The 13,637-nt window shown below is 41.2% G+C and overlaps 1 protein-coding gene across 6 annotated transcripts in view; it reads left to right on the top strand.

Annotated features, from left to right (window-relative positions):
• The window catches only part of LOC140212554 (catenin delta-2-like), a 579,924-nt gene that overhangs the window by 320,455 nt on the left and 245,832 nt on the right, over nucleotides 1-13,637 (top strand). For all 6 annotated transcript variants that reach the window (XM_072283519.1, XM_072283517.1, XM_072283520.1 and 3 more), the window contains exon 8: nucleotides 8,543-8,780. In XM_072283519.1, the coding sequence (XP_072139620.1) occupies nucleotides 8,543-8,780 (238 nt within the window). The remainder of the gene's footprint in view (nucleotides 1-8,542; nucleotides 8,781-13,637) is intronic.

The following is a 13,637-nucleotide window of genomic DNA, read 5'->3' as shown; positions in this document are numbered from 1 at the left end:
TTAAATTGCAACTGGTTAAATCCTTTCTCTTTGAGCTAATTACCAGATGATTGAAATTAGAAGCTGAAAGTGCTGGGAGTCTGTTTAGGCCAGTTTAGCTAATGTCTGAAAGATTAAGTACAGCAACTGTACTTTCCCCACACCTGAAATTGCTGGTCTGTACACAATAGTCCTTCATGGGGTGTCAGGATAGTGTAATGGTTAGCACAACACTTTACAGTACCAGTGACCCAGGTTCTATTCCCGCCACTACCTTTAAGGAGTTTGTAAATTTTCCCCATGACCGCATGGGTTTCCTCCCACATTCTAATTTGTAAATTGTCTAATTCTAAATTGTCCTGTGATTAGGCTAGGAATAAACTGGGTTGAAGGGCTGGAAGGGCCTATTTCGTGCTATATGTTAATAAAATAAAAAATATAAGTTTTCTGGTTTTAAATATCTAGGATTCCTCTGGAAACAAATGATGAGTGCCATTTAATATCTTTAAATAATGAAGCAAATAAATGAAACGTATTTACATTAAAATCCTTTTTTCATTCAAACAAGCAAAAAACAGCCAAAGACACCCAAAGGGGCTTGCGTATACACTCAGACCTCGTATAGCACTGAGTTGTTACAACACGGTTATTCAATTCTTTATTAAAATTTTTAAAAATGACAAAAATTCATTCTAAACAACTCTTAAAGCTTCTCAAAAGTGGCCGCCATTACAGTAAACATTTAATCAGCCAATGAGAGCACTTTACATGCGCTCTGAGCCATTCACAGCCAATCAGGTATTAGTTTACGCTCTGCCTCCCCCATGAGCGTAAACATTCTTGCTCCCTCGCCAATTTATTCCATTTTTTTCGCCCATAGTGTCTGGAAAACGGCCTGCAACTTCCAGTGAGGGTAGTGCATCTACGGTGACTAGGAAAAGCATTAGCTTGGATGTGAAACTGCCAGTGATACAGTGTTTGGAAGCTGGTGAGCGCCAGATTGACATTGGTGCCTCTTTGAAATTAGCTACATCGATGATTAGAACAGTTATTAGAAAATGCTGATGTGATAAAAGCTTCTGCAACGATGACCTCAATATTATCATCAACACCAGCATGAAAACCTCACCACAAAATTCCTCAGCACTAGCATCACCACGATCACACAAATCATGGACCAGTTCATCGATAATGACTCTGACTGGGCGTGAAGCAGTAGGGCAAAGAGAGGTGCTCTCCACATGATTTCCTGCTACCGAGAACTGCTTCATGAGAGGAAATTTAAGAAAAGGCAGTCAAATCTTGATGCCTGCTTGAAGAAGAAGCCAAAATTAGGGGCGGACCCATCGCCTGGTCCCTCCCCTAAGATGTAACCATCACCTGCTTCCCTCTGCTGCTGCTATGTGTTGCTGCTCCAGTGATGTACACGTTAGGCCTATTTGCATGTTCGTTACTCCACAAATTACTGTGTATACGTAAAATAATGTATCATACATTTCGGGTGTGATTTTTTTTATCAGGCACACATGGCCATTTACATAATGTTATGATGACCCTGCACAGCATTAATTTACATAGCATGCCACTTCCAAGGAACACATCCTCAGTGTTAAGTGGGGTCTGAGTTGTAATTAAAAGCATTATTTTAAAAGAACATACCCTCCCCTTTGCTCTTTTATTCGCAGCCCAACAAGCCCCATTGATACCAATGGGCTTGCAGATCCTGCAGCAGGTCTAACCCGGCTGAGGATCCATGAAGCAGCTCACCAGTGTAATTATCAGAGGTAATCCCATAAAGATTATGGACGGAATTGACAGAACCAATGTTCTAAATGCGTTGTTAAGTATAGGATGTCGATGCGTATAAACATGTGTGAAAGACTCAAAATTGCTCCACCGGAAGGAGTAAATGCCAGCTGCTCTATTCAGAGTTCCTGATATTTACCAGAAAGACCTGAGGCTACGTCCACACTAGACCGGATCATTTTGAAAACGCCGGTTTCCAGTAAAAATGACAGGCATCCACACCAAGCTTTTTTCGAAATATCTCCATCCACAATAGAACGGATATTTGGGTGAATCTCCTCCTACTGGGTATGCGCAGGACACACACAGAAAACAAGCGAAGAGGAAACGGTATACTTGGTGCGCATTTGTCCGGTTACAGACTAGAAAAACTTCAAAAGGAATCGCTGTGGGCTGTCGTGCAGGAGGGCTTAAAACTAAAATATTGGAGCATATGGAGGCAACTGACAGGGAGTTCACAGATAGTATGACCCAGCTGACGACGAACATTGCAAAACTGACTAACTCTGTTGCATTAATAAAGCACCTTGTTAAATGTATAAAACATGTCTGCATCAGTGTTATCTTGTATTTCCATACAACGTTACATTAGGCTGTTACACATCTATTGTCAGAGAAGTACTTGCATAAGTAGGTAAACCACCTTCATACAAGTAAAGACAGAAAACGGGGCGAAGTGAGTATACTTATTTATTCAGTAAGCTATGGGTCAAAGTATTTCGTGAGTACATTTCTAACTCAAGAAAACAACGAAATGCCGCGCTGCCACCATCAGTTACGGCACGTCATGACAGCGTTTTTAAATAGACAAAAAAGCTCACTTTACAATTGAACTCTCACGCCGTTCACACCTACTGCGCGTTATATCAGCTGTCCGGCAGTGCTTGCGCAGTACCAAGCAGAAGCACAAAAAGCATTGTTGTTGTTGTGGTGTTGTCATGACAGCGTTTTTAAATATCTCCGTTTACCCCGTCCTCACTACAACACGCAACAATCGTAAACACAAAATAATCTGCAGATGCTGGGGTCAAAGCAACACTCACAACAAGCTGGAGGAACTCATCATGTTGTGAATGGAACACGCAACAATCGTTTTCAAATTTACACACTCTGGAGAGTGTTTTAGAAAAGCTCCGTTTTCAGAGGATGAAAACGCAACGCCGTTTCAATGTGGATGGAGGGTCAAAACGAAGAGAAAAAGCTTCATATTCAAAGTTATCCGGCGTAGTGTGGGCGTAGCCTGAGTTATTGTGTTTGATTTTACTTTTACTTACTTACCCACAATCTCATCATGTGTCACCACCCAATAATCCAATATTGAGGTCAGACTCTTCCTGAATTTCACAGAATTTTATGGCAACCTTAATCACTCAATTGATTGCAGCATACTCGAAGTGCTTAGCCCTTTCACGAGTGATTATTTCTAGAAGGTAATACTGTGCAGTTAAAATACAGTGGGGAGCCTTGTGTAGTTAATTGTAAACACAAGAAGTTTTGTAGATGCTGCAAATCCATAGCAACAGACATAAAATGCTAGAGGAACTTAGCAGGTCAGGCATTATTTATGGAAATGAATAAACTGTTAATGTTTTTGGCTGAGAGCCTTCACCAAATGCTGGGGGAGAGGTAGGAGGATAGCTAGTAGGTGAGATGTGAAGCCAGATAGGTGGGAAAGGTAAATGGCTAGAGAATAAGGAATCTGATAGGAGAGGAGGGTGGACCACAGGAAAGAGTGAACAAGGAGTGCCACCAAGGAGGTGTTAGGCAGGTGAGGAGAAAAAGTAAGAGGCCAGAGTGGGGAATAGAAGAAGATGAAAGGGAAGGAAAAAAATTACCAGAAAGAGAAATCAATGTTCATGCTACCGGGATGGAGGCTACCTCGGCAGAATTTGAAGTTTTTCTCCTCTATCCTGAGAGTGGCCTCATTGTGGCAAAGGAGGAGGCCATGGACCAACATGTTGGAACGAGAATAGTGGTAGGAATTAAAATGATTGGTCACGGGTCAATTATAATTTGGGCGGATGGAGTGGAGGTGCTCGACCAATTTACATTGGGTCTCACCAATGTAGAGGAGACTGCATCGGAAACACTGGATACAATAGATGACACCAACAGGGTCACAGGTGAAGTATTACCACACCTGGAAGGACTGCTTGGGTCGCTGAATGGAGGTAAGGGTGAAGGTGATTGGACAGATGTAGCATTTCTGTCACTTTTACACCTGTTTCTCATCCTGAGTGTGTTTCTGGAACTGCTAGAGCCTGCGATTTGCAACCTGGAGATCGATTGAATGATCCAGTACTTTGCTGTCTCTAAGAAGGTTCCGGGAAGCAGCATGCATGAACCTGGAGGTGCTGCTATGAGACAGGGCAGAAGCGAATGCTTGACTCCATTTTTCCAATTAAAGCTTCCATTATTTGCCGCTTAAAGTGACGAGGAAGATTGAAACATCGAGGCGAATGTGGAGGGTGAGCACTGATGGCCTTCTGAGCATTGGTAGGATCGCTCCGCTGCTGAAGAAGCTGAAGATTTTTGCATATGGATTTTAGACTATGGACAATGGACTTTTTTCAGTCTAACATTTCTTATATTCTGTATTCTTGCCATTCCTTTTTTGTGTGGAAGAGTGCAATTTGGGGGTTGATGTTCTGTTGTGTTTCTTGCAGAGGGAGGTGGGTTTGAGGGGTGATGATCAGGCTGGTGGGTTTGCTGTTTCTCTTTGAACTGGTTTCCATGTTTTTTCTTGGTTTTATGGCTATCTGCAGAAGAATCTCAGAGTTGTATACTTCATACATACTTTGATAATAAATGAATCTTTGAATCTTCGATTTGTGCCGGGAGGGAGCTTAGTGGAAAAGAACGAATGGAGAAGAAAATCATAGTGGGAGCAATCCGTGAAGGTGGAGGAAATTGTAGAGAATGATGTAAAGGTTGATAGGTTTGTAGGCGAAGATATGGGGAACTCTATCCCTCTTAAGATGGCGGGTAGATAGGGTGAACATGGATGTCTGGCAAGTGGAGGAGATGTGAGTGAGGGTAGCTACGTCAGTAGTAGAGAAGGGAATCCCCATTCTTTGAAGAGAAAAATATCTTTGATGTGCTGGAAAGGAAAGCCTCATCCTGGGAACAGATGTGGCAGAGACGAAGGAACTGGAAGTGAGTAGCATTTTTACAGGAGTCAGTGGGAAGAGGGATAGTCAAGGTAGCTGTGGGAATCAGTATGTTTATAAACAATGTCAGTAGACGAGAGATTAAGAAAAGGGAGAGAGGTGTAAAAAACAACGGACCAAGTGAATTTCAGGGCACCATGAAAGTTGGAGGCAAATGTGATGAAATTGACAAGCTCAACATAGGTGCATGTAGCAGCATCAGTGTAGTGCCAGAAGAGTTGGGGAGCATTACCAGGGAAGACTTTGACAGCTCTACATAGCCAGCGAAAAGGCAGGCATAGCCAAGGCCCATGTGGTGCCCAAGGCTACTCCTTGATTTTGGAATGGGTAGTTATTTTGTTGTTTTGGGAAATAATTTGGCCAAAGGATTTTTTCCAGATACTTTTTTTTTCCAGAAGCATTTTGTTTTCTATTATTGACCTATGTGGTGTGGTTTTGCACTATTTAGTTGTGTCATGAGTTAATAGCACTACTTAAATATTTTATAAATCATATACAATCAGGAGTAATTTGTACTATTTAAATGGGCCACAGATAATCTTCATTATTCAGCCATGCTGCACATAATTTCCATTACTTAAAAGTACCACATGCTTTGTATAACGACTGTGCAAACTATCTTGATTAATTGTAATGAGGGAACCAACAGCAAGTCATATCTGTATTAAGCACTCAGGTTCTGATACCTGATCGAGAACATGGATTACTAGAAGTCCTTTCTATTACCAGAATTCAACATTCCTGTCTCAAAGGAGCCACATTTCCTATTACCCTCCTTATTTACCAATTTTGTTTTTATTGGTGTTGTCGGCTAATGAGTTCAGATTGAGGTGAGGAATTATAGCAAACAATTTATTTTATGGCACAGAGTCAATTTATTCAGAAAATAGATTCAGTTTAAAGAGCACGAAAAGTCAACTTACGACAGAAGCTGCAGCAACTTCTTCCAGTAAAAGCGAAGTCATTTCTGAAGGATGGAGTGGACTGTTCTGATGATCCTTCTGCAGAGTGCATTGGCTTGTTGGACTGTGCTAATGTAAGTTAATGTGAGTTGTTGTTATTTGACCGGAGGTGGGAAATACATTGAAGCTTAGCCCTGCAGTTTCTTCACTAGTGCTCATTAACACATCTCCACCAGGAACCTTTGGTAGCGGTGGCTTCTCCAGGAGCTAGAACATCAACAGTTTTTCTCCCTTGTATAAGGAATCAGGAGCGTAATGTGAATTCTAGGTTGTTCAGTCAGGATTAACATATACACATTTAAGTGCTGTACTCTCAAAATACTAGGCACAGCATTTTGGAACCAACAAGCTGTTAATAACAATTTACTTCTCTCCTACTGCCGGCCAAGTTTCAGTGAGCACTGGCTGCTCTAACAGCAAATTCCAGTCAGATTTTAAACTGTGGGGCATAGCATAATAACAAAGCCTTTTTTTTTTATTCTCAGGAGGGGAGGGAGCTGTACATTTATTAGCCATCTTTAACTGCTAAGCAATGGCAACCTTTCGAGCTGGTCTCCTTAGACATCGTGGACTAGAGCAGGGACTGGAGTCATGTTTTGGTCAGCTGTTAAAAGGTTTCTTCCATGTAAGATAGCTTTTTAAAGTAGTTGCTCAATTATGTTTTTCTGTCAGAAACATTTGTGAATTTACACCCCCTAGATAATCTAGACAAGATAATAAGAGGAATAGATAGAGTGGATAGCCAGCGCCTCTTCCCCAGGGCACCACTGCTCAATACAAGAGGACATGGCTTTAAGGTAAGGGATGGGAAGTTCAAGGGGGATATTAGAGGAAGGTTTTTTACTCAGAGAGTGGTTGGTGCGTGGAGTGCACTGCCTGAGTCAGTGGTGGAGGCAGATACACTAGTGAAGTTTAAGAGACTACTGGACAGGTATATGGAGTAATTTTAGTTCGGGGCTTATACGGGAGGCAGGGTTTGAGGGTTGGCACAACATTGTTGGCCAAAGGGCCTGTACTGTGCTGTACTATTCTATGTTCTATGTTAGATTGCTGATCTGGTGCCATGGTTAAATCTGCCTTGCATTATCCAAAACAGTCACTCAGTGGGAATGACAAGATCAGTAGTGGGCGACTGGAGCCTGATTTCTTTCATTCAGCATTACAAAATGTTTAGGATCTGTGATATAGGAGAAATTACCAGTCATTAGTAGCTAGACAAAATGCATGGTGCCACATATATTCTACTTGCGTTATGCTTTTTTGCCTCTAAGCAAGGTATCATGTGAACAACTGATTTCTAATCATCAGGTTTATAACAGTTCATCCTAAGCTAACAATTACAGAGTAAAACAGGTCCCAAAGTATGCTTAATGTATTAGGATGTCAATATTCATTCTTTTAATTCTGTTCTGCACTGGCTAGAAATTTTAAAGCAACTATCCTCCAATGTGAAAACTAGTTGTCCAGATACATTTCAAATGAATTGCAATTCACTCGGTTGAAGCAGAAGTGAGGCTTTTCTGATTGACAGCTAGTCTTGATGGTGGATGAATACCACGTTCTTTACAGTATGTTCAGTACTAAATGTAGTGCACTAACAAAATTAGAGCGGGGGAAAAAAGCCTGCATTACTATTCGCTCAGTATGTCTCAAAGCAATATAGCCAGCGATTTCTATGTTTAGTTAAAACTCCCAATACAATTGATGCATGGAATGGCAAAATATTGTTGCAGATGAAGTCTTCCTCAGTTTTCAAACACTCTTCTTGTGTCCGTTTGTATGAACAAATGATTGGGGCACCAGTGAAATGGACTTGCTAACTGCTGCAAGATTGCAGGCATTTTCCGCAATGTACAAACTCACTTTGCAATAGTGTTTCCCATTTGGCAGCTATTTAGATTATAAACAGGTCGTAGTAATGAAACCCCATCATAACATGGGATGACCCTGTAATATGTTTTTGAGAGTTGGTTGAAGACAGTGATTGACCAGAATACTGGAGGGAACCCTCCTCCTCTTTTCCAGAAAGCATCAAAAACTTTTTATCTATTTACTTGGGAGTAGTGGGCATCATTTAAAGATGGCAGCTGTGTGGCTTCCACGATACTGCATTGGAATTTTGATCTTGATTTTACGTGCAAGAGTCTGGAGTGGGACAACCTTCTTGATCAGAGATCAGAAGGTTATCAGTTTAGCCAGGGCTAGTACATTGAAAACATTTCTTTGCTTATAAGACTTCTGGTGCCTCCTAAGGCTGTGAAATGCACTATAGAGTTACATCTTCCTTTCTCTAGGTCAGAGCTGTTCAGTAACTCAACTGGATTTGCCCAACTTTGTTTGACAGTCCTTGGTGACTATTACCTTCAAACAAACTCCCTCTGCCAGGGTCCAGTGTAGATAAGGAAGCTTCAAAGGCAGACCAATTCTTTCAAAGCATTCAGTGGTGCAATGTGTATTTTTTCTCTGAGTGAGATGTTTGATATGATTCTGACTTTAATTTTGTGTCCCCTCTCAAACCCCACAACCCCCTGTACTTATGTGTGGTGCTCCTTTGCCTAGACCTAGTGAACCATTTTTGTGAGCAGGTCCTCAGTTTCTTGCTTTGTCCCTACTTTCCCACTGTAGCCCCGTCTTCCCCTGCTGTTGACTCCGTACCCTTGCAGCGCACGGGCAGCCAGAACACAGCAACCTACCAGAGGCCCAGCTATGCCACCGGCCCGGCAGCCAATTATGGGGACCCTTACCGGACACTCCAGTATTGTCCCTCAGTGGAGTCGCCGTACAGCAAGTCTGGGCCAGCCATCCCACCCGAGGGCACCTTGGCACGATCACCTTCCATCGACAGCATTCAGAAGGATCCCAGGTGAGTGGCCAACTTGTTACGTTGTTAAGAGGATGGCTAACTTTAACGTCACAGAGAACTGTTAAGTGTAATCTTTTAAAATTTCCTCCTCATTCCCATCACAAAATATTTCTTTTTCATTTGTTTTGCACCTTCACTATCAATAGTAACTTCTCCAAATGCCATTCACTGAGGGATGCTGCGTGTCTTTTGAGTAAATACTCCCTCTCTGTGATGAAAGTTTTCTCTTTTAGTTAGTCACTTCCTTTCCACCTCAGAGTTCATGAGGTAAAGCTCTGGAAACATCTAGGGAACCAAAATTCCTCAATGTGCTGTTCTTGGTGCACGGCAAGCTCTGAGATGATTTGGGGTCTGCTTGCATGAAGACTATTAACAATTCCAGTGAGTGATTACAAAACATTTGTATGAGCGAAACAAGAAGTATAATTTCTCTTCTGGTCTTACCGTATCTCATTTGCTGAGACTACATGCTGAAAAGTCAGTAACAGCTGCTGAATCTTGTATTTAATCATCTGTGGTTTATTCCAAGGGACCTTCAGCTCCCATTTCCACTGCTGGGTTGTGTACAGTGAGTGCCATTCTGTGAGGCTGTCACTGACTTATTTCTGAAGCAGTTAGTTTTCTTAAGTTAACATTTCTCTGTTCCGAAAAATTTGCCTCTTTGCATACTAATGTAGAGATAGCGAAGCTAATTCATTTCTTATTTGAGTTCAAAGTGCATCAGTACAAAGTAATTGCATTCTGTGGTTTTAAATGTGTGCATTGAAGTCTTTACAGCTTCCTGTTAAATTTAAAGTTTCCAATTCAATACATCTTCTTCCCCCTCAATTTTTGTCTTGGATCTCAATGCTGTCATTAATCTTGGGTAACCTGCCTGTGAAAAGGGTTTAAATTAGACATGTTTAGTCCGCATTTGCACGTTGCTAGAATTCAGTGCAGTTTCTGTCTTAATGCTCACAATGTCCTCCTTGGATTTTAGGTTGTGCCAGTTATTACTGTCAAGAGGTAAAAAAATATTGCAGCGACACTCTGTCTGGATTCATCAGCAAGAGCCACATTTGGTTCAGTTTGGTTCACTGTAATGTTCCTGCATCTTTCTTTTCTCCCCATGTCATATCATGCAGAGAAGAAACAATTCTGAGATCTTGAATAAAACCAGTAGGGTTGGCACTCTGAAACTCCAATTCTTAATCTGCATTTATATTTGCTCCTACTTGATTAGTGCTTCAAAAGAATGCATTACTGTTCAAGCACCAACCTGGCTTACGTTGCTTTGTAAGTGAGATAAATTCCCATTTCTGTGAGGATGGTCTTATTATCAACAGAAAGAAATATCCTGTCAGCTGTACAACGTTTTTTTTATCATTTTCTGTTCTCTATGCAGAGCAAAAGTTCAAAGACATCAGGAACACAAATCAAACCAAGACAGCAGCACATTGTGAAAGCTGCAATCTTCTGCATCTGCCTGAACATTATTTAAATATTTTGTTTGCATGCAAACAAAAGCATATTGGCTCAATACAGTGATTTTCTGTAAAAAATCTCTTGTCTACTTGGAGCTACCATATCTCCTGCTTTCTTGTTTATTACTTTTTACTTGACATCTCAAAGTCTCCCACGTAGGAATATAATATTTTTAAATCGGATTTTAAAACTCAGCAGCTATTCCCTCATTGTTGATAGGGTTTGAGTTGATTGTTGGGGGGGGGGGGTCCTATTACTGTTCAGATCACTTTCATACTTTCAGTCATGTTCAGTGGGATTTGATTGGGCTAATCCTAGGCCTCAGGATGGGTCCAGTAACCCCAAGTTAGAAGAGTGTTACCAGCCCTCCAGGTGCCTGAAGTGACCAGGAAATAAAGATGAAGTTGGGAGGAAAACTGTAGGACCAAAATAAAAACAAAAATAAGATTTGTTCATTTTCATTGAATGTTTATGTGTATAATTATGTGAGTAATAGGGATGGAGAAAAATGTTGCAATACTGAGTAGAACAGTTGGAGGCTGAGGGAGTGAAATGAAACTTCCAGAGCCACTTTTACCAGAGGTAGGGACACTTTATAAAAACGTTTTTCATAGGGTGGAATTGTCATTGAGAAAGTGGTGATGTGTCCCCTTCTCAGTCTGCTCCATTCCAAGCAAGAAGGTACGTGCTTTATAAAAATGTTTTTCATGGGTTGAAAGTCCAATTGCCTTTGAGAGAGTGGTGATGTGTCCCCTTCTCAGCCATGCGAGAAGGTACAGTGGCTCCATGTGTTTCAGTTAATGACACTGAAGGATCCACAAGTTATTTTCAAGATATGCCGGTGTGAGACTTGAAGGTGATAGTGTTCCTGTTTCCTGTCCTTATCCTTCTAAGTGGTTTTGGAGAGGTGGGTTAAAAGAAACCTTGTCAAGTTAGTGCAGCTGAATCGATAGATGATACAAATTGCAGTGAAGTTGTGCCAGTGCTGGAGGAAGTGCTGATGAAAAGGCATCATATTCTGGCTGGTGCCGTGCTTCATGAATGTTGCAGCCTCATTCACACAGGCAGATAAATGTTTTTGATCATCTGCTGCTTTACATTTCATACATGTAGAATAACTTTGTCAAGTGTGGAAATGAAGCACTATTGCAGAATACTGAGCCTCTGACCTGTGTACGGTCCTGGCATTAATTATATTTCTGGTCAGTGTTTCCCTTCAGGTTGTCGATAGTTAAAGATTTATATCTCAAGGAAGGGTAATTAGAGTTTCTTTTGTTGAAGAAAATCATGTGCTGTGAATGTTGATAGTCCTCAATTAGCTTTCACCTGGATGTTGTCCAGGTTTGTCTACATATAATTGAGGATTACTTTATTCTGTGTGAGGATGCGAATATGGCACTCTCAATTATCAGTGTATGTCCCCAGTCTTGTCCTCATAATGGAGGAAGGTTGTCTTGAAAAGAATTGGCAACAGCAGTTGTTTCTAATAGCTCTCTGCCGTTTAATTCCTCCTGTGGGTGATTGTTTGAAAGAAAATATAATCTTTGGGTTGTAATATTGCAACTGGCATATAAATAATACCACACACAATAATAGTATATGGTGTCATCATATGTCTCTCACATTCCCACTTTGATCTCCCCATTTATTTCTTACCGGATGAGTACCATTTTTGTCCTGAAACGTTCTTGACCTTCTCAGGTTCCCCCCCCCCCCCACTCCCAAATATCTTAAATATTTAGTCATTAGCAGGCATGTGGCCAAACAAGTGTTTATTACGTAGCCCCCCTCCCCTCCCCACCATCCATTTCCAGGGTTGAAAGTAGCATTCTCAATCCTGAGTAAGATGCATTTCCTGCCTGCAAGTCTTATTTTCTGTTGTCATAATGTACAGCTTTCTATCAGCATTTATATTTGTAAGTTGGCGTCTCAGGACTTCCAGTTCAATTTCCATCTACAGATTGGCAATATAGTTGCAGATGGTCCTTTGGAGCAAGTTATTGAAGCCTGTCCCATTACCATTGGTTAACTGTGCTCAGTATTCTGCAGAATTATCAGTACCTTAGACTATAATACTATTTTCTCCTTAATGAAATATAATGTTTATAATTTAAGGTCCTTGGAAATGGTAGAAAGACCTTACATTTTGCTGTGCATGTTGATAGGGCTGTTAAGAAGGCATTATGGTGTGTTGACATTCATTAGTAGTTGGGGGATTGAGTTGAAAATGCTGGTTAGACCACACTTGGAATATTATGTTCCGTTCTGGTTGCCTTATTATGGGAAGGATGTGTACGCTTCAGAGAGGGTGCAGAGGAGATTTACCAGGATGCTGCCTGGGTTACCAAATATGCCTTAGAAAAGGGGTTCTCAACCTGAAAACCACGGACCCCTGGCTTAATGGTATTGGTCCATGGCATTAAAAAAAGTTGGGAACCCTTCATCTTCCATCCTTCTAAGACTTAGAAGACGCTGAGTCTTAGAACAAGGTAGAGAGAGCTAGGGCTTTTCTCTTTGGAGCAATGGCGGATGAGAGGTGACTTGATAGAGTTGTATTAGATGATATGAGGTATAGATCGGAAGGATAGCTAGAGAATTTTTCCCAGGATGGAAATGGCTAATATAAGGGAACATCACCATAAGGAGATTGGATGAAAGTTTAGGGGGGATGTCAGAGGTAAGTTTTTTGAATGGAGAATGGTAGGTGTATGGAACACCCTGCCAGGAGGTGATTATAGAGGCAGACACATCATGGACATTTGAGAAACTCTTGAGTTAGGCACATGGATGATAGAAAAGTGGAGGACTACGTAGGAGGAAAGGTTGACATAACATCGTGTGCAAAAGGCCTGCACTGTGCTGAAATGTTCAATCTTCCATTTGTAAAAGTCATTTATGATCACAAGACATCTCTGAGTGCTTTAGCACAAATGATGTCCTAAGAAATTTAGTCCCTATTGCAGTGCAGGACATTTAGAAGCCAACTTGCATTCCCAGTGTCAGAAATGACCAGACAAAACACATCAAAGTTGCTGGTGAACGCAGCAGGCCAGGCAGCATCTCTACGAAGAGGTACAGTCGATGTTTCAGGCTGAGACCCTTTGTCAGGACACCACCACTAGACAAAACACCACCTTTTAGCTGAAGGGTAACTATTGTTTGAGACACTAGGAAGGCCTCTGTTTCACTTCTTAGAAAATTCCACAAAATATTTTTAACTATGTAAGAGAAAATTGTTTTCCATTAGATGTTTCATCCAAAGATTTGCAGCTATGGCAATATAGCCCATCTACGTTATCACATTGGGATTATCAAATTGGATTACGCACTTAAGACTGAAATTTGGCCTCCGTGCATAATGGTCTGTCTCTGAGATGATTGTACAACCACAGA

The sequence above is a fragment of the Mobula birostris genome, chromosome 19 (assembly GCF_030028105.1).
Source record: "Mobula birostris isolate sMobBir1 chromosome 19, sMobBir1.hap1, whole genome shotgun sequence".
Lineage (NCBI taxonomy): Eukaryota > Metazoa > Chordata > Chondrichthyes > Myliobatiformes > Myliobatidae > Mobula > Mobula birostris.
Note: the sequence above shows the minus strand (reverse complement) of the source record. Positions and strands in the feature narration are given on the sequence as shown.